Source organism: Oncorhynchus kisutch, linkage group LG28, assembly GCF_002021735.2.
Source record: "Oncorhynchus kisutch isolate 150728-3 linkage group LG28, Okis_V2, whole genome shotgun sequence".
Classification (NCBI taxonomy): Eukaryota; Metazoa; Chordata; class Actinopteri; order Salmoniformes; family Salmonidae; genus Oncorhynchus; species Oncorhynchus kisutch.
The window spans coordinates 25821104-25844599 of NC_034201.2; the positions used below are offsets into that span (position 1 = coordinate 25821104).

The following is a 23496-nucleotide window of genomic DNA, read 5'->3' on the forward strand; positions in this document are numbered from 1 at the left end:
GTGTCCCATCAGTTTGATGCATTTATTTCTGTAGGCCTAATGGGAGCTTGTGTGTCCCATCAGTTTGATACATTTGAATAGGCATTTATTTCTGTAGGCCTAATGGGAGCTTGTGTGTCCCATCAGTTTGATGCATTTATTTCTGTAGGCCTAATGGGAGCTTGTGTGTCCCATCAGTTTGATATATTTTAATAGGCATTTATTTCTGTAGGCCTAATGGGAGCTTGTGTGCGCACTCAGCACGCGTGTGTGGAGGGAGCAGTCAGAACACAATTGAGTGAATGAGACACTGAGGGGAAAGGGAATTTAGGGAGAAGAACGGTGTGATGCTTGGCTTGGCTTGGTTTCTTTTTTGTTGTGCCCCACAAATGCACATGGACAAATGGAACACTGGAGTCAAAGCCAATTCAAAGCAAAATTGTACTTGCCTGTTCGGGCAGCCACAAAACACATTCCACAAAATAGTTTTACAGTATTTGAAAAAAATGTGATCTCTGGTTAAAGATCAAACTTTGCCGTTTGCTCGAGTACTCATGCCCATCCCTAAACCTGACTAGCTTTGATTATAATGTTCCTGTTGACACAGTAAAGGTGAGAGAAAGCCCAAAGATCATGGACTGCCTAGCTATATGCCTTATACTCAACACCACGTGGTATCTTTTGTAATGAAACATTTTTGAAAAAGGCCTTGCAGTGAAAACATCCAACAATAAAAAGTATTTTTGATCATCTTTTGCCCAAGCTTTCTTCTAATTTATCTATTTTATCATGAGAAGTCAAGCATTCAGGTAAGACTGACTAATTATATCTTTTGAACAGGTAGGTTGCGCATGCCTAGAATGCTTTATGTAACCAGAAGGTACAGTATATTAGTAAGGCTAAGATTACATTGAGAATAGTTTGATGGGTGAGAATGCTATCAAGTGCTTGTCAAATTGTGAATGAGAGACTGATAAAGTGTGCAGCCTGCGCAACAAACAGAGCACTTTCATTATACTTAAAAATAAATAATCATTAGAGTCGCATCATGCAGCCTTAGAATGTACGTGAAATCAAAACATATACAGTGGGGCAAAAAAGTATTTAGTCAGCCACCAATTGTGGAAGTTCTCCCACTTAAAAAGATGAGTAAGGCCTGTAATTTTCATCATAGGTACACTTCAACTATGACAGACAAAATGAGAAGAAAAAAAATCCAGAAAATCACATTGTAGGATTTTTTATGAATTTATTTGCAAAATAAGTATTTGGTCAAAAACAAAAGTTTATCTCAATACTTTGTTATATACCCTTTGTTGGCAATGACAGAGGTCAAACGTTTTCTGTGAGTCTTCACAAGGTTTTCACACACTGTTGCTGGTATTTTGGCCCATTCCTCCATGCAGAGCTCCTCTAGAGCAGTCATGTTTTGGGGCTGTTGCTGGGCAACACGGACTTTCAACTCCCTCCAAAGATTTTCTATGGTTTTGAGATCTGGAGACTGGCTAGGCCACTCCAGGACCTTGAAATGCTTCTTACGAAGCCACTCCTTTGTTGCCCGGGCGGTGTGTTTGGGATCATTGTCATGCTGAAAGACCCAGCCACGTTTCATCTTCAATGCCCTTGCTGATGGGAAGGAGGTTTTAACTCAAAATACATAGCCCCATTCATTCTTTCCTTTACGCGGATCAGTTGTCCTGGTCCCTTTGCAGAAAAACAGCCCCAAAGCATGATGTTTCCACCCCCATGCTTCACAGTAGGTATGGTGTTCTTTGGATGCAACTCAGCATTCTTTGTCCTCCAAACACAACAAGTTGAGTTTTTACCAAAAAGTTATATTTTGGTTTCATCTGACCATATGACATTCTCCCAATCTTCTTCTGGATCATCCAAATGCTCTCTAGCAAACTTCAGATGGGCCTGGACATGTACTGGCTTAAGCAGGGGGACACGTCTGGCACTGCAGGATTTGAGTCCCTGGCGGCGTAGTGTGTGTTACTGATGGTAGGCTTTGTTACTTTGGTCCCAGCTCTCTGCAGGTCATTCACTAGATCCCCCCCGTGTGGTTCTGGGATTTTTGCTCACCGTTCTTGTGATAATTTTGACCCCACGGGGTGAGATCTTGCGTGGAGCCCCAGATCCAGGGAGATTATCAGTGGTCTTGTATGTCTTCCATTTCCTAATAATTGCTCCCACAGTTGATTTCTTCAAACCAAGCTGCTTACCTATTGCAGATTCAGTTTTCCCAGCCTGGTGCAGGTCTACAATTTTGTTTCTGGTGTCCTTTGACAGCTCTTTGGTCTTGGCCATAGTGGAGTTTGGAGTGTGACTGTTTGAGGTTGTGGACAGGTGTCTATTATACTGATAACAAGTTCAAACAGGTGCCATTAATACAGGTAACGAGTGGAGGATAGAGGAGCCTCTTAAAGAATAAGTTACAGGTCTGTGAGAGCCAGAAATCTTGCTTGTTTGTAGGTGACCAAATACTTATCTTCCACCATAATTTGCAAATAAATTCATTAAAAATCCTACAATGTGATTTTCTGGAGAGAAAAAAATTCTCATTTTGTCTGTCATAGTTGAAGTGTACCTATGATGAAAAATACATATTTATAAATACATATTTATATATTTATAAATACAATACATATCTCATATTTTTAAGTGGGAGAACTTGCACAATTGGTGGCTGACTAAAAACTTTTTTGCCCCACTGTAGCTTATTGTTTGTATCACAACTAAAGTTGCATTAACCTCTCTGCGCACGGAACCCAGTAGCGGGCTGAAATTCGACAACATACGGTGATCGCTACATAAATAGTCATATTAAACATTCATGAAAATACAAGTGTCTCACATGTTTCGAAAGCCTAGAATCTTGCTAATCCAACTGCGTTGTCAGATTTAAAAAAGGATTTACTGCGAAAAGAATACCCCATAAACAACTATTTCAACCAGCACAGGCGTAACAAAATCACAAATTGCAATAAAATAAATTGTTTACCTCGGTTTCCTCTGTTTGCAATCCTCTGTTTCCTCTGTTTGCAATCCCAATGCTCATTGTTATACAATGAATGTTTTTTTGTTTGATAAAATCCATTTTTATAGCCTAACACGAAACATTTTGTGAACCGCTTGTGTCGTGAATTCCGTCTCATTCCATTTTCGCCAACACATTGTTTGTAACACAACCAAACCTGATGGGTCATTTCGCGGGACGTATTGACTGAAAGAAACCGATTTGAAGACAACAAGTAATGACATCATTGTGCACCAATGATTTGCCCGCTGTTTCGTTGATTGACTGTATTTTAACACAATGACCACTGATCGTCTTGAAATCTAGCTGGTAGATAGCCAATGAGCTGAGGTAAACGGCAATATGTAATGTTTATGTGTTGGAAGACCAACCCATAAAGTAAACTCCGGCGTAAAGAGGTTCATACGCCATTGACGATTCATTCCGGAAGGAGCAACGCATGTTGCGCACAGCATTGTTTTGGTAAAGCGCATATTCAGCTGTTTATATATCAATCAGTATGGCGACGAAGTCAGGAAAAGCTAAATCTAAGTCTAAATATACAGATGTACACACAATTTTAGAAGAAATTGATCGAGGACGATTCATTTAGCGATTCCCAAATGGAGGAATATTTTTTGAACGGAGAGGACATCTTTTTGGACTGGTAAGTTCTTCTCATGCTAATGCCGTTGTTTGAAATTAATAATATAAAATATTATTTGTGAAATGAAATAGCCTATTTGAGGCTGTTGAGGGGAGGGCAGGCCCACAACAATGGCCAAAGTGAAATGGAGACAGTAGATACAGCTGGTCTGTTGTAATATAATAAAGATAGTAGATCTAGCTGGTCTGTCACAATACACTGCTCAAAAAAATAAAGGGAACACTAAAATAACACATCCTAGATCTGAATGAATGAAATATTCTTATTAAATACTTTTTTCTTTACATAGTTGAATGTGCTGACAACAAAATCACACAAATTATCAATGGATTTGGAGTCACACTCAAAATTAAAGTGGAAAACCACACTACAGGCTGATCCAACTTTGATGTAATGTCCTTAAAACAAGTAAAAATGAGGCTCCGTAGTGTGTGTGGCCTCCACGTGTCTGTATGACTTCCCTACAACACCTGGGCATGCTCCTGATGAGGTGGCGGATGGTCTCCTGAGGGATCTCCTCCCAGACCTGGACTAAAGCATCCGCCAACTCCTGGACAGTCTGTGGTGCAATGTGGCGTTGGTGGATGGAGCGAGACATGATGTCCCAGATGTGCTCAATTGGATTCAGGTCTGGGGAACGGGCAGGCCAGTCCATAGCATCAACCCAGGGCCAACCGCACCAGCATATGGTCTCACAAGGGGTCTGAGGATCTCATCTCGGTACCTAATGGCAGTCAGGCTACCTCTGGCGAGCACATGGAGGGCTGTGCGGCCCCCCCAAAGAAATGCCACCCCACACCATGACTGACCCACCGCCAAACCGGTCATGCTGGAGGATGTTGCCGTCAGCAGAACGTTCTCCACGGCATCTCCAGACTGTCACGTCTGTCACGTGTGCTCAGTATGAACCTGCTTTTATCTGTGAAGAGCACAGGGCGCCAGTGGCAAATTTGCCAATCTTGGTGTTCTCTGGCAAATGCCAAACGTCCTGCATTGTGTTGGGCTGTAAGCACAACCCCCACCTGTGGACGTCGGGCCCTCATACCACCCTCATGGAGACCGTTTGAGCAGACACATGCACATTTGTGGCCTGCAGGAGGTCATTTTGCAGGGCTCTGGCAGTGCTCCTCCTGCACCTTCTTGCACAAAGGTGGAGGTAGTGGTCCTGCTGCTGGGTTGTTGCCCTCCTACGGCCTCCTCCATGTCTCCTGATGTACTGGCCTGTCTCCTGGTAGCGCCTCCATGCTCTGGACACTACGCTGACAGACACAGCAAACCTTCTTGCCACAGCTCGCATTGATGTTCCATCCTGGATGAGCTGCACTACCTGAGCCACTTGTGTGGGTTGTAGACTCCGTCTCATGCTACCACTAGAGTGAAAGCACTGCCAGCATTCAAAAGTGACCAAAACATCAGCCAGGAAGCATAGGAACTGAGAAGTGGTCTGTGGTCACCACCTGCAGAACCACTCCTTTATTGGGGGTGTCTTGCTAATTGCCTATAATTTCCACCTGTTGTCTATTCCATTTGCACAACAGCATGTGGAATTTATTGTCAATCAGTGTTGCTTCCGAAGTGGACAGTTTGATTTCACAGAAGTGTGATTGACTTGGAGTTATTGTGTTGTTTAAGTGTTCCCTTTATTTTTTTGAGCAGTGTATAATAGAGACAGTAGATCTAGCAGGTCTATAATAATATATTCAACCTTATGTTCCCTGTACTCTAATATATATATATATATATATATATATATATATATTATACCTGTTGATACAGGGCTCGTGTGAAACTATTCTAACTGAACATTTTATTTCACAGTGACACTGACTCCGAATGGGAGCCCCCAGTGCCAAGGTGTCCATCCCCCACTGAAGCTGGTTCATCCAGCTCCTGCCACAAGTGGTGTTCATCTGCCCAAATGTATTTCTGCAGGCATGGATGTGCTATGGCACCTGGCATCAGCAGCATAATTTGTGAAGAGGACTGAGGGTCTTCCAAATATTGAAAGTGTTATTTCGTAAATGTCTATCTTTTCATGTTTTTTCTCCATTTTTTGGGGAGGGGGGGTGTGTTAGAATATCATTTTGGTATTTTGTATATAGTTATTCCATTCAAAATGTATAACTTCAACAATTTGGCCACTTGGGTATATTTGGGCTACATGTGTGGGACACCTGGGTGACTTCATGATAAATGTAATGTATAGCACACTCATTTTGGAAGTTATCATTCTGAAACTTTGCACAAGTTGCCCTCTTGTGTTTTTCACTGAAATTGTCCCTATCATCCTATCTGAATGTTTGTTTTATCTTGTTCATTTTAAAGATGATACAACAATAAAAATAAAATGTTTTTTTTCATTGTATTATCTAAACCAGATCTATTGTGTTATTCTCCTACATTCAAACAAACTTCGGAGTGTTTTCTTTCCAATGGTACCAGGAATATGCATATCCTTGGTTCTGTGCCTGAGCTCCAGGTAGTTAGATTTGGGTATGTCTTCAGGCGGAAATTGAAAAAAGTGGGGGTAGCTCTAAGAGTTTAATAAATTAAGCATATAGGAAGACCAGTTTCAAATGATCACTTTGTTAACCACTATCACAGAATAGTTTCAGGTGCCGCACTCCCTCAGAAATCGTTTGGGGAAAATATCCTTTCTATTTTATTACGCTATGTTCAACTGTATTCTTCTCACTATAAAATAATGCCACAGGAATTCTAATCTAATCTTGTCAGCTAAATGAACTAAGTGTAGCCCACAGCCATATAGCATAACCACATCAGGGCCTAACATAAGGACGAGTCAGAATATGATATTCTGTTCTTCTGAAATAGACTACATTTTCTTCATATCATAACGCTCCTTTAGACCTGCTTAAAACAAATAATGGCTTTATTGTGATGGTGTAGGCTATATTACATGGATTTATTACTTTTTAAATAATGTAGATATTCCAAAGGTCCGCATCATTGGCTTGTAGGCTATGTGTGGAAGCCTGGAGATGCTAAACATGAGTTAATTAACAGTAAATTACAGTGAGACCGGCAGATATTTGCATGACAGTTACCAGCTGACAAAATGTTATGGCCGCCACAGTGCATTCGGGAAGTATTCAGACCCCTTGACTTTTTCCACATTTTGTTACGTTACAGACTTATTCTAAAATGGATTAAAAAACAATCCTTATAAATCTACACGCAATACCTCAATGACAAAGCAGAACAGGTCTTTAGAAATGTTTGCAAATGTATTACAAAATTTTATAATAATATCATATTTACATAAGTACTCAGACCCTTTACTCAGTACTTTAAGTACCTTTGGCAGCGATTACAGCCTCGAGTCTTCTTGGGTATGACGCTACAAGCTTGGCACACCTGTACTTGGGGAGTTTATCCCATTCTTCTCTGCAGATCCTCCCAAGCGCTGTCAGATTGGACGGGGAGCGTCGCTGCACAGCTATTTTCAGGTCTCTCCAGAGATGTTCGATCGGGTTCAAGTCCAGGCTCTGGCTGGGCCACTCAAGGACATTCAGAGACTTGTCGCGAAGCAACTCCTGCATGTCTTGGCTGTGTGCTTAGGGTCATTCTTTTCACTTTGTTGTTATGGGGTATTGTGTGTAGATTGATGAAATATTTTATCAATTTTAGAATAAGGCTGTAACGTAACAAAATATGGAAAAAGTGAAGGGATCTGAATACTTTCTGAATGCACTGTATATGAGTTTACCTGTAGGTTGTTTAGGGGGTCCATCTTCATGACTGGCCCAATGGTGTTGAGAGGCAGGGAAACTTCAATACTCTGGCTGGGCATCAGTGGAGTGTGGATGGGCAGAGGGGTGGTGGGGATCACTCCGAAACTAGACAGAAAGACAATACCATTTAAAACTTTTTTTATTTTTTATGTTAACATTTATTTAAAGCTGCAATATGTAACTTTTTGGGCTACCTGACCAAATTCACATAGAAATGTGTGTTATAGATCTATCGCTCTAATTGAAAGCAAGTCTAAGAAGTGGTAGGTTTGTTCTGTGTGCGCTATATTTCTGTGCTTCTCATTCTTAAGTTATGTTTTGGAGTCTTTTACTTTTGGTTTTGTACACCAGCTAAAAATACAATATTTTTAGGTTATGGAAAATATATTATACAGTGGTTTAGATGGTATAATGATTCTCTACACTCCCCTTGCTTGTTATGCCACAAACTGAAATTAGGCAAACTATTTCCATTTTGTCAACCAGGAAACGGCAGAGTGATTTCTGCATAGTGAATCTTTAACTAGGCAAGTCAATTAAGAACAAATTATTATTCACAATGACGGCCTACCAAGAGGGAAAAGGCCTCCTGTGGGGACGGGGGCTAGAACAACAAATGTAAAAGTAGGTGACAACATACCGGTTTCATACATATTTTGATAGATGGAATTTCATGACTTTTAACCAAATTTCCATGACCAGCAATTGGTGGCATCTCTATGTATGTATAAAATATACAGTGGGGCAAAAAAGTATTTAGTCAGCCACCAATTGTGCAAGTTCTCCCACTTAAAAATATGAGAGAGGCCTGTAATTTTCATCATAGGTACACTTCAACTATGACAGACAAAATCAGAAAATTAACCCTAACCCACATTGTAGGATTTTTAATGAATTTATTTGCAAATTACATTTAAGGCTACATTTAAATTAATGTTCACGATTCACAAATTATTATTTTGATTCACATGATTCAATGCACTGTGATTGAACCGAATTCCAACTAATACAATGGTGAAGTGAATCGTTCGTTTTGCCAAAAATTATCACATGAATTGATCAACAAAAAAAAAAATATATATAATTGTATGACCTTATTCGTGAGTGTCATGACGAAAACATTAATACATGTCAATAATAGCTAAACAGTTAACTAGAGGGTACAATATACATTGCCTTCGGAAAGTATTCAGACCCCTTCACCTTTTCCACATTTTGTTACGTTACAGCCTTATTCAGCCTTGTTTTTTTATCCTCAGCAATCTACACACAATACCCCATAAGGAAAGCAAAAAGTTTGTATTTTTTTTATTTATTTTTTTACAAATGTATTAAAAATAAAGATCTGAAATACCTTATTTACATAAGTATTCAGACCCTTTGCTATGAGAATCGAAATTGAGCTCAGGTGCATCCTGTTTCCATTGATCATACTTGAGATGTTTCTTCAACTTAATTGTTCACCTGTGGAAAATTAAATTGATTGGACATGATTTGGAAAGGCTATATAAGGTCCCACAGTTGACAGTGCATATCAGAGCAAAAACCAAGCCATGAGGTTGATGGAATTGTCTGTAGAGCTCAGAGACAGGATTGTGTCGAGGCACAGATCTGGGGAAGGGTACCAACATTTTTTGCAGCATTGAAGGTCCCCATGAACACAGTGGCCTCCATCATTCTTAAATGGAAGAAGTTTGGAACCGTTACCGGAGTTATCATAGGGGAGCTGTGCTCCTAGTGGTTTATCCCGATGCCTAGGCAGCGAATAGCCTGAGAAAAAATTATGCACACACCCGCAGCCAATGGGAGCACAGGTGTCCCTATATAAAAATGGGACACTTCCCCTCACTCAGCCTCCCGAAAATGATCTTCATCGAGACTGGGGGATCGGCATGGCCTTAAGTCCTATGGGGCTCCGCTCCACTTACAACTCCGGTAACTATCGTTCTATACCGTGGAGCTCTGCTCCTAGTGGTTTAAGGCGGAGCGCAACGCTCCAAAATGTACACCATGCCGAGCCCAACTCTTCCCACATAGTGATAAGGTCGGGCCCAGCTATGGCTTTGACCAAGACCTTCAGTACTGTAACACAGTGTGTCACAATATACTGTGGCCTCGATACAATCTGTCACACCTAGTCCGAAGGCAAAGCCAGAGACTAGTAGGCAGATAACCAGAATATGATCCATGCTATCTGAACCAGCAGACAGATGGTCCTCACTAATCTGATATAATCACCGATCAACAATGGAATGACAAAGTGTCACTCTACATTGTGTATTCGGTAATCCATCACACTCAATCAATGGATTCCAAAGATTGATGGGTAGAACTCAAGATTGCTATTTTTTACCTATGTAATACTAGTTACACAAGCTATTTCCCCCATCCCTCCGCTTCAACACAGATATAGACTAGTGGGCAGGTCAAATACACGACTTCTACAATACTGAACCCTCAGCAAGGAGTCATGTCACAATCACTCTTACCTGATGGAAGCCAGTCCATTAGTCCTGCATTCCCCCTTGAGTATGTGAATCATGTCCTATATGTCTCTCTCATAAGAAAAGTGACACGGACCTGAAAGGAACCATGCCCCTCAGTCCTGCATCAATTTTTCTTAACTCAAGTCCTTCTCTCAGTACAGACTGAGCCAGAACATTCAAAGACATATCAAGCAAATAGAAGCGGATTAAAGGAGACGTGTCGACCAAGACACAGCTGCACAAATATCCTCGACTCATGTTCCTCTGAAGAGAGCAGTAGAGGCCGCTACTCCCTGAGTGGAGTCGGCTTTCACCTCGAGGCAATGGGCGCCCTACAGCCTCACATGCCATCTCAATGCCTACACACAGCCAATGAGACAGGCGCTGTTTGGATAGCGTTCCACCTAGTGTATTCGCACCGTGACACAAACAGCTGAGGTCCTGACCTAATCAATCCTGTACACTCCACATAACACGCCAAAGCACGTACTGGGCACAGGCAATACAGCCTTTCCTCTCTCCTCTCCCCATGAGGAGGGGGATAAAAAGCCCAGAGCTCTACGATCTGTATGAACTCTTAATAACCTTAGGCATAAAAGCCGGGTTAGGACGTAACACGCTCTGCTCAAGTCGCCATTAATGGCAAGGCAGTCGGGTCTTGTCGAAAGAGAACGCAAGTCACTGACACGCTTAGCAGTAGTCTGAGCGAGCAAAAGCAGCATCTTTAAAGACCGCAGAGGAGGATTTGATTCAATGGCTCGAACGATGAATCACACAACGCGTCGACTACCAACGCTAAATCCCACTCGGGCAGATTTGTTCTAGGTCTAGGCCTATGCATTCCCAACAGAAAGTGTCTCACTAGGGGATGGTTAAAGACGGTGTCTCTGCCAAAACCCTCAGGCAGAAATCGCCGCAGCAAACACTTTAATAGTGGCCGCCGCTGAGCGCTGCTTTTCAAACAAGTACTGCAGAAATGAGAGAACACTCAACCTGACAGCACACGGGGTCCACATTTTCTGTGACACACCATTGTGAAAACATGTTCCATTTACTGGCATACACCCTGGAAGTGGAACTGGCACACGAGCCCTGTATGGTTGTGATCACTGCATCAGGCAACCCACGGCGCTCTAACCTGTTCCTCTCAGGAGCCAAGCCATCATAGGTTTGCCGATTATGGGCACTGCCCTATCGTACCCCCCCGCCTGTGACAACGCTACCCACTGATATGGAATGGGCCAAGGTGGTGACACCAACATTTGGGTCATCTCCGCAAACCATGGAGCCCCTGGGCAATCGAGAGCTATCAATATGATTGACAGCCGCCTGATCTCACCAGAGCTAATAGAGGGAGAATCTGTGAAGACTGGAATGTAAGCGGACACTATGCCCATTGGGTTTTCAATCGTCCAAATTCGTTTTGAGTGAAAGGGGAATCACCAACAATCGGGTCTAGTCGTAGTTGGGGAAACCATTGCTGTATCCTGCGCATGTGCAGTAGTCCCAGCGGAACCACTGAGTGGGCAGACAAAATGAGACCCAAAAGTGTCTTGACCGAATGCGCCGTCACTGTGTAATTCGAACGAAAGCGTCGAAGGGCTAACAAAAGGGCGGCCCACCGAGGTTCTGAAATTCGAGCCTTTATAGTCACAGTGTCTAGCTGTATTCCCAGGTAGACAATCTGATGACTGGGCCAGGACGCGTTCTTTTCCCAATTATCAGCGAACCCCAGACGTGTGAGATGTATCACTGTCTGTGTCATGTTTGCGATCGCCAGCTCTGCTGACGTGGCGAGAACCAGTAGGTCGTCAAGGTAGGCAAAACTCCTTATTCCCTGACGACGCAGCAGTTCCATTGCCGCCTCCACACCTTTGGAACATGTTCGAGGTGCCAGGGCGTACCCAAATGGCAGCCTCGTGAATTCGTACGCCACCCCGTGAAAAGCGAAACGCTGAAAATTCCTGTGAAGCGGATGCACCAGCACATGAAAGTAGGCATCCTTCAGGTATATGCTCACACAAAAGTCTCTCTTCGGGACACATTCCAGTAGACGTTTTGTTGTTAGCATTCGGAAGGGCTGTTTTGCTACGCCCTCGGAAGGGCTATCTGGCTACGCTCTTGTTGGCCATGGTTCTACCTGCACATATAGCCGAAGAGATGGTAACAGCTTGGGATCCCAAAACAAAGGACTTCTCAGCCAGCTGTGCTGTGAGTCAGTCCTTGCTGATGGCAGGGTAGCCTTTTTAGAGGAGGGCCAGGAACTTGAACCCGAAGCGAGTTTTGGGATTCCCTTTGTTATTCCCTGCTGTCTACCGTCCACCCTGGTGAATGGGATATAAGCTTTGGCCGGCGTGCGCGCCGCCAAAGGTGACTCCCATGAGCCCTCCACATATTTATGGAGAGAGGGCAGGGCAGGAGCCAGAGCCCACCACCCTCCTCCATCGAGAATAAGGACCACCCACCATCATGTCCAACTTTGGAACAGGGGGGGTGGGAGGTAGCTCTCCAATCTAGTGGCAGCTCTCAAATTATTTTATTTATTTTTATTTCACCTTTATTTAACCAGGTAGGCAAGTTGAGAACAAGTTCTCATTTACAATTGCGACCTGGCCAAGATCAAGCAAAGCAGTTCGACACATACAACAACACAGAGTTACACATGGGGTAAAACAAACATACAGTCAATAATACAGTAGAAAAATAAGTCTATATTAGATGTGAGCAAATGAGGTGAGATAAGGGAGGTAAGGGAAAAAACAGGCCATGGTGGCAAGGTAAATGGTAGATTTGCAATGGAAGAATGTGCAAGGTAGAGATATAATTAATGGGGTGCAAAGGAGCACAATAAATAAATAAATACAGTAGGGGAAGAGGTAGTTGTTTGGGCTAAATTATAGATGGGCTATGTACAGGTGCATAATCTGTAAGCTGCACTGACAGCTGGTGCTTAAAGCTAGTGAGGGAGATAAGTGTTTTCAGTATCAGAGACTTTTGAAGTTCGTTCCAGTCATTGGCAGCAGAGAACTGGATGGAGAGGCGGCCAAAGGAAGAATTGGTTTTGGGGGTGACCAGAGAGATATACCTGCTGGAGCGCGTGCAACAGGTGGGTGCTGCTATGGTGACCAGCGAGCTGAGATAAGGGGGGACTTTACCTAGCAGGGTCTTGTAGATAACCTGAAGCCAGTGGGTTTGGCGAAGAGTATGAAGCGAGTGCCAGCCAACGAGAGCGTACAGGTCGCAGTGGTGGGTAGTATATGGGGCTTTGGTGACAAAACGGATGGCACTGTGATAGAATGCATCCAATGTATTGAATAGAGTATTGGAGGCTATTTTGTAAATGACATCGCCGAAGTCGAGGATCGGTAGGATGGTCAGTTTTACGAGGGTATGTTTGGCAGCATGAGTGAATGATGCTTTGTTGCGAAATAGGAAGCCAACTCTAGATTTAACTTTGGATTGGAGATGTTTGATGTGAGTCTGGAAGGAGAGTTTAGAGTCTAACCAGACACCTAGGTATTTGTAGTTGTTCACATATTCATAGTCAGAACCGTCCAGAGTAGTGATGCTTGGATGGGCGGGCAGGTGCAGGCAATGATCGGGTTGAAGTGCATGCATCTGGTTTTACTTGTATTTAAGAGCAGTTGGAGGCCACAGAAGGAGAGTTGTATGGCATTGAAGCTCATCTGGAGGGTTGTTAACACAGTGTCCAAAGAAGGGCCAGAAGTGTACAGAATGGTGTCGTCTGCATAGAGGTGGATCAGAGACTAACCAGCAGCAAGAGCGACATCATTGATGTATACAGAGAAGAGAGTCGGCCCAAGAATTGAACCCTGTGGCACCCCCATAGAGACTGCCAGAGGCCCGGACAACAGGCACTCTGATTTGACACACTGAACTCTATTAGAGAAGTAGTTGGTGAACCAGGCGAGGCAGTCATTTGAGAAGCCAAGGTTATTGAGTCTGCCGATGAGGATGTGGGGATTGACAGAGTCGAAAGCCTTGGCCAGGTCAATGAATACGGCTGCACAGTATTGTTTCTTATCGATGGCGGTTAAGATATCGTTTAGGACCTTGAGCATGGCTGAAGTACACCCATGACCAGCTCTGAAACCAGATTGCATAGCGGAGAAGGTGCGGTGGGATTCGAAATGGTCGGTAATCTGTTTGTTGACTTGGCTTTCGAAGACCTGAGATAGCCAGGGTTGGACATATATAGGTCTGTAGCAGTTTGGGTCAAGAGTGTCCCCCCCTTTGAAGAGGAGGATGACCACAGCTGCTTTCCAATATTAGGGAATCTCAGACGACACAAAAGAGAGGTTAAACAGGCTAGTAATAGGAGTTGCAACAATTTCAGGAGATAATTTTAGAAAGAAAGGGTCCAGATTGTCTAGCCCGGCTGATATGTAGGGGTCCAGATTTTGCAGCTCTTTCAGAACATCAGCTGACTGGATTTGGGAGAAGGAGAAATGGGTAAGGCTTGGGCGAGTTGCTGTGGGGGGTACAATGCTGTTGACCGGGGTAGGGGTAGCCAGGTGGAAAGCATGGCCGTAGAAAAATGCTTATTGAAATTCTCAATTATAGTGGATTTATGGTGGTGACAGAGTTTCCTATCCTCAGTACAGTGGGCAGCTGGGAGCAGGTGTTCTTATTTTCCATGGACTTTACAGTGTCCCAGAACTTTTTTGAGTTTGTGTTGCAGGAAGCACATTTCTGCTTGAAAAAGCTAGCCTTGGCTTTTCTAACTGCCTGTGTATATTGGTTTCTAACTTCCCTGAAAAGTTGCATATCACGGGGATGTTTTTGTGTTGGTTAAGGGCAGTCAGGTCTGGAGAGAACCAAGGGCTATATCTGTTCCTGGTTCTAAATGAGCCCTGGGAAGTCAGCTAGGGCATTGAGGGGGATCTGAGAGGCCACTCCTAGCATGCTGTGGTCCTAGACACACAAAACATAGGTGGTGTGAGTCCTCAGCAGCCATAACGGAGTAGCGACCCTGAGCTCTTAAAAGAGCATTTGGGTTCGGTTGGAAAACCGGTGTGCTCATTTTATGAAAAATAAATGGACAACGTCAAGGCTTGGAAAATGGGAGGCTGAGTGAGGGGAAGAGTCCTGTTATAGGGACAACTGTGCTCCCATTGGCTGCAGGTGTGTGCATAATTTTTTTCTCAGGCTACTCGCTGCCTAGGCAGCATGGTAAACCACTAGGAGCAGAGCTCCCCTATGGGGCGGAGCTCCACGATATAGAACACCAAGACTCTTCTTAGAGCTTGCCGCCAGGCCAAACTGAGAAATCGGGGGAGAACTGCCTTGGTCAGGATGGTAACTCTGACAGAGCTCTAGAGTTCCTCTGTGGAGATGGGAGAATCTTGCAAGTACTCCACCAATCAGGCCTTTATGATAGAGTGGCTAGATGGAAGCCACTTCTCAGTAAAAGGCACATGTAAGCAATGTACAGAGAGATCCTTGATGAAAACCTGCACCAGAGTGCTCAGGACCTCAGACTGGGGACAACAACACTCTCCTTCCAGACTCCTTCATCTCCAATCCAAAATCAAATCTAGAGTCGGCTTTCTATTTCGCAACAAAGCCTCCTTCACTCACGCCGCCAAACTAACCCTTGTAAAACTGACTATCCTACCGATCCTCGACGATGTCATCTACAAAATAGCTTCCAATACTCTACTCAGCAAACTGGATGCAGTTTATCACAGTGCCATCCGTTTAGTTACTAAAGCACCTTATATCACCCACCACTGCGACCTGTATGCTCTAGTCGGCTGGCCCTCGCTACATATTCGTCGCCAGACCCACTGGCTCCAGGTAATCTACAAGTCTATGCTAGGTAAAACTCCGCCTTATCTCAGTTCACTGGTCACAATGGCAACACCCATCCGTAGCACGCGCTCCAGCAGGTGTATCTCACTGATCATCCCTAAAGCCAAAACCTCATTTGGCCACCTTTCCTTCCAGTTCTCTGCTGCTGTGACTGGAACAAATTGCAAAAATCGCTGAAGTTGGAGACTTTTATTTCCCTCACCAACTTTAAACATCTGCTATCTGAGCAGCTAACCGATCGCTGCAGCTGTACATAGTCCATCGGTATATAGCCCACCCAATTTACCTACCTCATCCCCATACTGTTTTTATTTGATTTACTTTTCTGCTCTTTTGCACACCAGTATCTCTACCTGCACATGTTCAGCTGATCATTTATCACTCCAGTGTTAATCTGCTAAATTGTAATTATTCACTCCTATGGCCTATTTATTGCCTACCTCCTCATGCCTTTTGCACACAATGTATATAGATTATTATTATTTTTCTACTATGTTTATTGTTTACTCTATGTGTAACTCTGTGTTGTTGTCTGTTCACACTGCTATGCGTTTATCTTGGCCAGGTTGCAAATGAGAACTTGTTCTCAACTAGCCTACCTGGTTAAATAAAGGTGAGATAAAAATAAAATAGAAAAAATACTAAAAAGGTTCGGTCTCTAGACTTTATGATGTGCTACAGGCCCACATAGAGGTATCTATAGACTGTTAAAAGGGCTTGGGAGCAGGAACTTGGTTCAGAAATCTCAGATGAGGACTGGGTAGAAGCTCTCAGGAATATAAACCACAGTTCAGTGAATGCCAGATACAACCTTGATCAGTTTAATGTGATTCACAGGTTACATTACTCAAAAGTGAAAATGCATAAATATTCCCGGACACCTCACAACTGTGTGAGAGATTCAAGCAGGATGAGGGGACGTTGACCCACTTATTTTGGACATGTCCTAAGTTACATGCTTACTGGGCTCTCATTTTTGATTACTTATCTAAAGCCTTTGATAGAGTTAAAGCCCCAGACCCATTGACCGCTCTGTTTGGTACAGTTGAAGGGAATAACCAGGAAGGGAAGGCTGTCTCTCTTTGCCCTCTATTAGCCAAAAGGCTCATATTGCAATTGTGGAAATTGGAGACTGTACTGTACCTACCTTTGAAATGTGGTTACGGGATTTAGGGAATGTAATACATATAAAAAAGATTTGATACAATACCTCCAATAGAAGTCCAGTGTTTTACAAAATATGGCAGCGGATACTGGATAAATGGTCTAGTCCTGCTTCATAACTGGGTTGACGATCTGCTGCTACTCTGTGCTGTACTCCACTCAATATTTATTTTTGGCTTAACTACACTGCTTGTAATGACTATATGCTGTCGTTTTATTTTTTGTATGTGTGAGTTAAGTTTTGTCCTCTAAATTTGCCATCCCATTCAACAGTACAATGAATGTCAATGTTCGTATCAGTCTTTTTAAAATGTATTTTTATTGGAAAATAATAAAAATATTTTTAAAAAGAACAGTGCCAAGTTTGGAGAGGTGTCTGGCCACTTGACACACCAGTTAGACCTCTCACACAAACCCTTGTAATAGTTTTTTCTTCCACCTATTCCAACATTTCTGTTAATATTCTTATGTTACTGAATGTATCCAGAGTATTTTCAGGTTTTGTTATTGAAAAATGCTGGAAAAAAGTACAGTAAATGCTAAATGCACATTAAATCAACAGTGTAACATTTGGATTTAGTCTTGTCAAGTGAATTGTTGTGTCCTCACCTTTGGTCTAATAATTTCCCTATAATTGCCAGTGTTCTCTTTCAATTGCTACCATGGTCACATGTATGCTTTTTAGAATTCTTCTGTTAGAAACTTTTCAATTTGGCCAAATCCATATAGGCCAATTTCCACAAGTGTAAAGGGTTAATAAGTGCTTCAGGTGAATGGAGCTACATTTACAATCTGCTCTTGACAAGTCGATGCCTTTCAGAGTAGTGGTCGTGTTTGGTTATCATTCAACATACTCCCATACTGTACCAACTTCAGGAGACGAGTGCACATAACATACCATTCCATGTATGCCCAGGGACTATGACTAACATTTAAACCCATTTAACTATTTTTGCGAAGTATATGACTATAAACGGCTATACCCCTTAACTAAGTGGATCGTTACTGAGAACTAGCCTATGATCTATTAACAATGTGTTTAGTGAATGGCCATGGTTATAGTGAATGGCCATGGTTATAGTGAATGGAGAGTCACGGTAAGCTTAGAGCAACTAAATACAAAGTTGGTGTGAACAAAAAGCAGAGAACCATTTTTACAGTGAGGCCACAGAAGACCTTAACTGCTAGTACAGCTGAGATATTGTTTTGCTTCTTTATCCCAAGTCCCTGAGACACGTGTACCGTGTACACACCCTCCCACGGAGAAGTTGGAACACAGAGTCCGCCACAGACAGCGCAGTTTAAGGGTTTAAGGGCACAATGGCAGGAGAAAGCATCTATGATTTGATATCAGTCGCCCCTCTCTCACCTGTTCTTGTTGAACTGGATAGCGAAGTCGGTCATGTGCTGCAAGGCCTTGTTGGTAAAGGTCATGTCCATGTACATTTGGCCCTGTCGGCGGGAGAATGTGCCTGAGATCTCCAGTCCTTTAGCTTTCACTGCAGGCAGCCATACCTGGGAGAAGAGATAGACCTTACATAAAGAAATATGAACGTGCAAAACTATTCACCCATACCTGGGAGCAGGGTAATTTGAAAATGGCAACATGACTCACTACTGTGTACGTGTCTGTGCTATGTTGCCCCTTCATTATATTGAGTCGGACACAAAGGGAGATTGAGAATGGAGGGCATAAATTAAAATCAAATCACATGTTATTTGCCACATTTGCCGAATACAACAGGTAGACCTTACCGTGAAATGCTTACTTACAAGCCCTTAACCAACAATGCAGTTCTAGAAATAGAGTTAAGAAAATATTTACTAAAACTAAGGTACAAAACAAACTAAATTACAAAACAATAAATGAGGATATACACAGGGGCTACCGGTACCAAGTCAATGTGCGGAGGTACAAGTTAGTCGAGGTCATTTGTACATATAGGTAGGGGTAAAGTGACTATACATAGATAATGAACAGCAAGTAGCAGCAGTGGCCTCCCAGTGGGGCAGTGGTCTAGGACACTGCATTGCAGTGATAGCTGTGCCACCAGAGACTATGGGTTCGTGACCAGGCTCTGTCGCATCCGGCCGCGACCGGGAGGTCCATGGGGCGACGCACAATTGTCCTAGCGTGGTCCGGGTTTGGGAGGGTTTGGCCGGTAGGGATATCCTTGTCACATCGTGCACCAGCGACTCCTGTGGCGGGGCGGGCGCAGTGCGCGCTAACCAGGTCGCCAGGTGCACAGTGTTTCCTCCGACACTTCCGGGTTGGATGCGCGCTGTGTTAAAGAAGCAGTGCGGCTTGGTTGGGTTGTGTTTCGGAGGACGCATGGCTTTCGACCTTCGTCTCTCCCGAGCCCGTACGGGAGTTGTAGCGAAGAAACAAAGTAACTACTAACAATTGGATACCACGAAATTGGGGAGAAGAGAATTTATTGAAATACATTTAAAAACTTGTTTTTCAACCAGTCCACAAATGTCTTGTTAACAAACTGTAATTTTTGCAAGTCAGTTAGGACATCTACTTTGTGCATGACACAAGTCATTTTTTCAACAATTGTTTACAGAGAGATTATTTCACTTATAATTCAATGTATCACAACTCCAGTGGGTCAGAAGTATATATACACTATTTCAAGGCCTACCTTCAAACTCGGTGCCTCTTTGCTTGACATCATGGGAAAATCCAAAGAAATCAGCCAATAACTCAAAAAAATTGTAGAGTCCTCCACAAGTCTGATTCATCCTTGGGAGCAATTTCCAAACGCCTGAAGGTACCACGTTCAAATGTACAAACAATAGTACGCAAGTATAAACACCATGGGACCATGCAGCCGTCATACCACTCAGGAAGGAGATGCGTTCGGTCTCCTAGAGATGCCAAAAGTGCAAATCAATCCCAGAACAACAGCAAAGGACCTTGTGAAGATTCTGGAGGAAACAGGTACAAAGGTACAGTGGGGCAAAACAGTATTTAGTCAGCCATCAATTGTGCAAGTTCTCACACTTAAAAAGATGAGAGAGGCCTGTAATTTTCATCATATGTACACTTCAACTATGATAGACAAAATGAGAAAGAAAATCCAGAAAATCACATTGTAGGATTTTTAATGAATTGATTTGCAAATTATGGTGGAAAATATGTATTTGGTCAATAACAAAAGTTTCTCAATATTTTGTTATATACCCTTTGTTGGCAATGACAGAGGTCAAACGTTTTCTGTAAGTCTAAACAAGGTTTTCACACACTGTTGCTGGTATTTTGGCCCATTCCTCCATGCAGATCTCCTCTAGAGCAGTAATGTTTTGGGGCTGTTGCTGGGCAACACGGACTTTCAACTCCCTCCAAAGATTTTCTATGGGGTTGAGATCTGGAGACTGGCTAGGCCACTCCAGGACCTTAAAATGCTTCTAAAGAAGCCACTCCTTTGTTGCCCGGGTGGTGTGTTTGGGATCATTGTCATGCTGAAAGACCCAGCCACGTTTCATCTTCAAATGCCCTTGCTGATGGGAAGGAGGTTTTCACTCAAAATCTCACGAAACATGACCCCATTCATTCTTTCCTTTACACGGATCAGTCGTCCTGGTCCCTTTGCAGAAAAACAGCCCCAAGCATGATGTTTCCACCCCCATGCTTCACAGTAGGTATGGTGTTCTTTGGATACAACTCAGCATTCTTTGTCCTCCAAACACGACGAGTTGAGTTTTTACCAAAAAGTTATATTTTGGTTTCATCTGACCATATGACATTCTCCCAATCTCCCAATCTTCTTCTGGATCATCCAAATGCTCTCTAGCAAACTTCAGATGGGCCTGGACATGTACTGGCTTAAGCAGGGGGACACGTCTGGCACTGCAGGATTTGAGTCCCTGGCGGCGTAGTGTGTTACTGATGGTAGGCTTTGTTACTTTGGTCCCAGCTCTCTGCAGGTCATTCACTAGGTCCCCCCGTGAGGTTCTGGGATTTTTGCTCACCGTTCTTGTGATCATTTTGACCCCATAGGGTGAGATCTTGCGTGGAGCCCCAGATCCAGGGAGATTATCAGTGGTCTTGTATGTCTTCCATTTCCTAATAATTGCTCCCACAGTTGATTTCTTCAAACCAAGCTGCTTACCTATTGCAGATTCAGTCCTCCCAGCCTGGTGCAGGTCTACAATTTTGTTTCTGGTGTCCTTTGACAGCTCTTTGGTCTTGGCCATAGTGGAGTTTGGAGTGTGACTGTTTGAGGTTGTGGGCAGGTGTCTTTTATACCGATAACAAGTTCAAACAGGTGCCATTAATACAGGTAACGAGTGGAGGACAGAGGAGCCTCTTAAAGAAGAAGTTACAGGTCTGTGAGAGCCAGAAATCTTGCTTGTTTGTAGGTCACCAAATACTTATTTTCCACCATAATTTGCAAATAAATTCATTAAAAATCCTACAATGTGATTTTCTGGATTTTTGTTCCTCATTTTGTCTGTCATAGTTGAAGTGTACCTATGATGAAAATGACAGGCCTCTCTCATCTTTTTAAGTGGGAAAACTTGCACAATTGGTGGCTGACTAAATACTTTTTTGCCCCACTGTATCTATATCCACAGTAAAACGAGTCCTATATCGACACAACCTGAAAGGCTTCTCAGCAAGGAAGAATCCACTGCTCCAAAATCGCCCAAAAGAAAGGCAGACTACGGTTTGCAACTGCACATGGGAACAAAGATCTGACTTTTTGGAGAAATGTCCTCTGGTCTGATGAAACAAAAATGGCCATAAAGACCATCGTTATGTTTGGAGGAAAAAGGGGGAGGCTTGCAAGCCGAAGAACACCATCCCAACCGTGAAGCAAGGGGTGGCAGCATCATATTGTGGGGGTGCTTTGCTGCAGGAGGGACTGGTGCACTTCCCAAAACAGATGGCATCATGAGGTAGGAAAATTATGTGGATATATTGAAGCAACATCTCAAGACATCAGTCAGGAAGTTAAAGCTTGGTCGCAAATGGGTCTTCCAAATGAAGAATGACCCCAAGCATACTCCCAAAGTTGTGGCAAAATGGCTTAAGGACAACCAAGTCAAGGTATTGGAGTGGCCAACACAAAGCCCTGACCTCAATCCTATAGAAAATGTGTGGGCAGAACTGAAAAAGCGTGTACGATCAAGGAGGCCTACAAACCTGACTCAGTTACACCAGCTTTGTCAGGAGTATTGGGCCAAAATTCACCCAACTTATTGTGGGAAGCTTGTGGAAGGCTGCCCAAAACATTTGACCCAAGTTAAACAATTTAAAGGCAATGCTACCAAATACTAATTGAGTGTATGTAAACTTCTGACCCACTGGGAATGTGATGAAGGAAATAAAAGCTGAAATAAATAATTCTCTCTACTATTATTATGACATTTCACATTTTTAAAATGAAGTGGTGATCCTAACTGATCTAAGACTGGGAATTTGTCCTAGTATTAAATGTCAGGAATTGTGAAACTGAGTTTAAATGTATTTGGCTAAGGTGTATGTAAACTTCCGACTTCAACTGTAGGTCCTGGATGGCAGGAAGTTTGGCCCCAGTGATGTATTGGGCCGTACGCACTTCCCGGTGAAGCAACTGATCAGGATGCTCTCGATGGTGTAGCTGTATAACTTTTTGAGTATCTGGGGACCCATGCCAAATCTCCTGAGGGGGAAAAAGTGTTGTTGTGCCCTCTTCACAACTCTCTTGGTGTGTTTGGAACATGATAGTTTGTTGGTGATGTGGACACCACGGAACTTGAAACTCTCGACCCGCTCCACTACAGCATCGTCAATGTTAATGGGAGCCTGTTCGGCCCTGCTTTTCCTGTCGTCCACGATCATCTCCTTTGTCTTGCTCACATTGAGGGAGAGGTTGTTGTCCTGGAACCACACTGCCAGGTCTCTGATCTCCTCCCTGTAGGCTGTCTCATCATTGTTGGTGATCAGGCCTACCACCGTTGTATTGTCAGCAAACTTAATGATGGTGTTGGAGTCGTGCTTGGCCACGCAGTCGTCGGTGAACAGGGAGTACAGGAGGGGACTAAGCACGCACCCGAGGGGCCCCTGTGTTGAGGATCAGCGTGGCAGATGTGTTGCTGCCTACACTTACCACCTGGGGGCGGCCCGTCAGGAAGTCCAGGATCCAGTTGCAGAGGGAGGTGTTTAGTCCCAGTGTCCTTAGCTTAGAGATGAGCTTTGTGGGCACTATGGTGTTGAACGCTGAGCTGTCGTCAATTAATAGTATTCTCACATAGGTGTTTTTTTTTTGCAGGTGGGAAAGGGCAGTGTGGAGTGCAATTGAGATTGCGTTATCGGTGGATTTGTTGAAGCGGTATGCGAATTGGAGTGGGTCTAGGATTTCCGGGATGATGGTGTTGATGTGAGCCATTACCAGCCTTTCAAAGCACTTCATGGCTACCGACATGAGTGCTACGAGACGGTGGTCATTTAGGTAGGTTACCTTCACATTGTTGGGCACAGGGACTATGGTGGTCTGCATAAAACAGAAGGATACCTTGGGAAGGATGCTATGTCCTGCTGCAATACATAACAATTAACAGTGCACATACCATAGTGAGGACATTGTGAGCCTCTTCTAC

The 23496-nt window shown here is 43.4% G+C and overlaps 1 protein-coding gene across 4 annotated transcripts in view; it reads right to left on the reverse strand.

Annotated features, from left to right (window-relative positions):
* LOC109873239 (AP-2 complex subunit beta-like) overlaps window positions 1-23496 on the reverse strand; it is an 81483-nt gene that overhangs the window by 20546 nt on the left and 37441 nt on the right. For all 4 annotated transcript variants that reach the window (XR_004205931.1, XM_020464859.2, XM_020464862.2 and 1 more), the window contains 2 exons: window positions 18275-18420; window positions 7396-7525 (listed from right to left, as the gene is read on the reverse strand). Coding sequence is in view for 3 of the 4 variants with exons in the window: in XM_020464859.2 (XP_020320448.1) it covers window positions 7396-7525; window positions 18275-18420 (276 nt within the window). In the remaining variant the exon portion in view is untranslated. The remainder of the gene's footprint in view (window positions 1-7395; window positions 7526-18274; window positions 18421-23496) is intronic.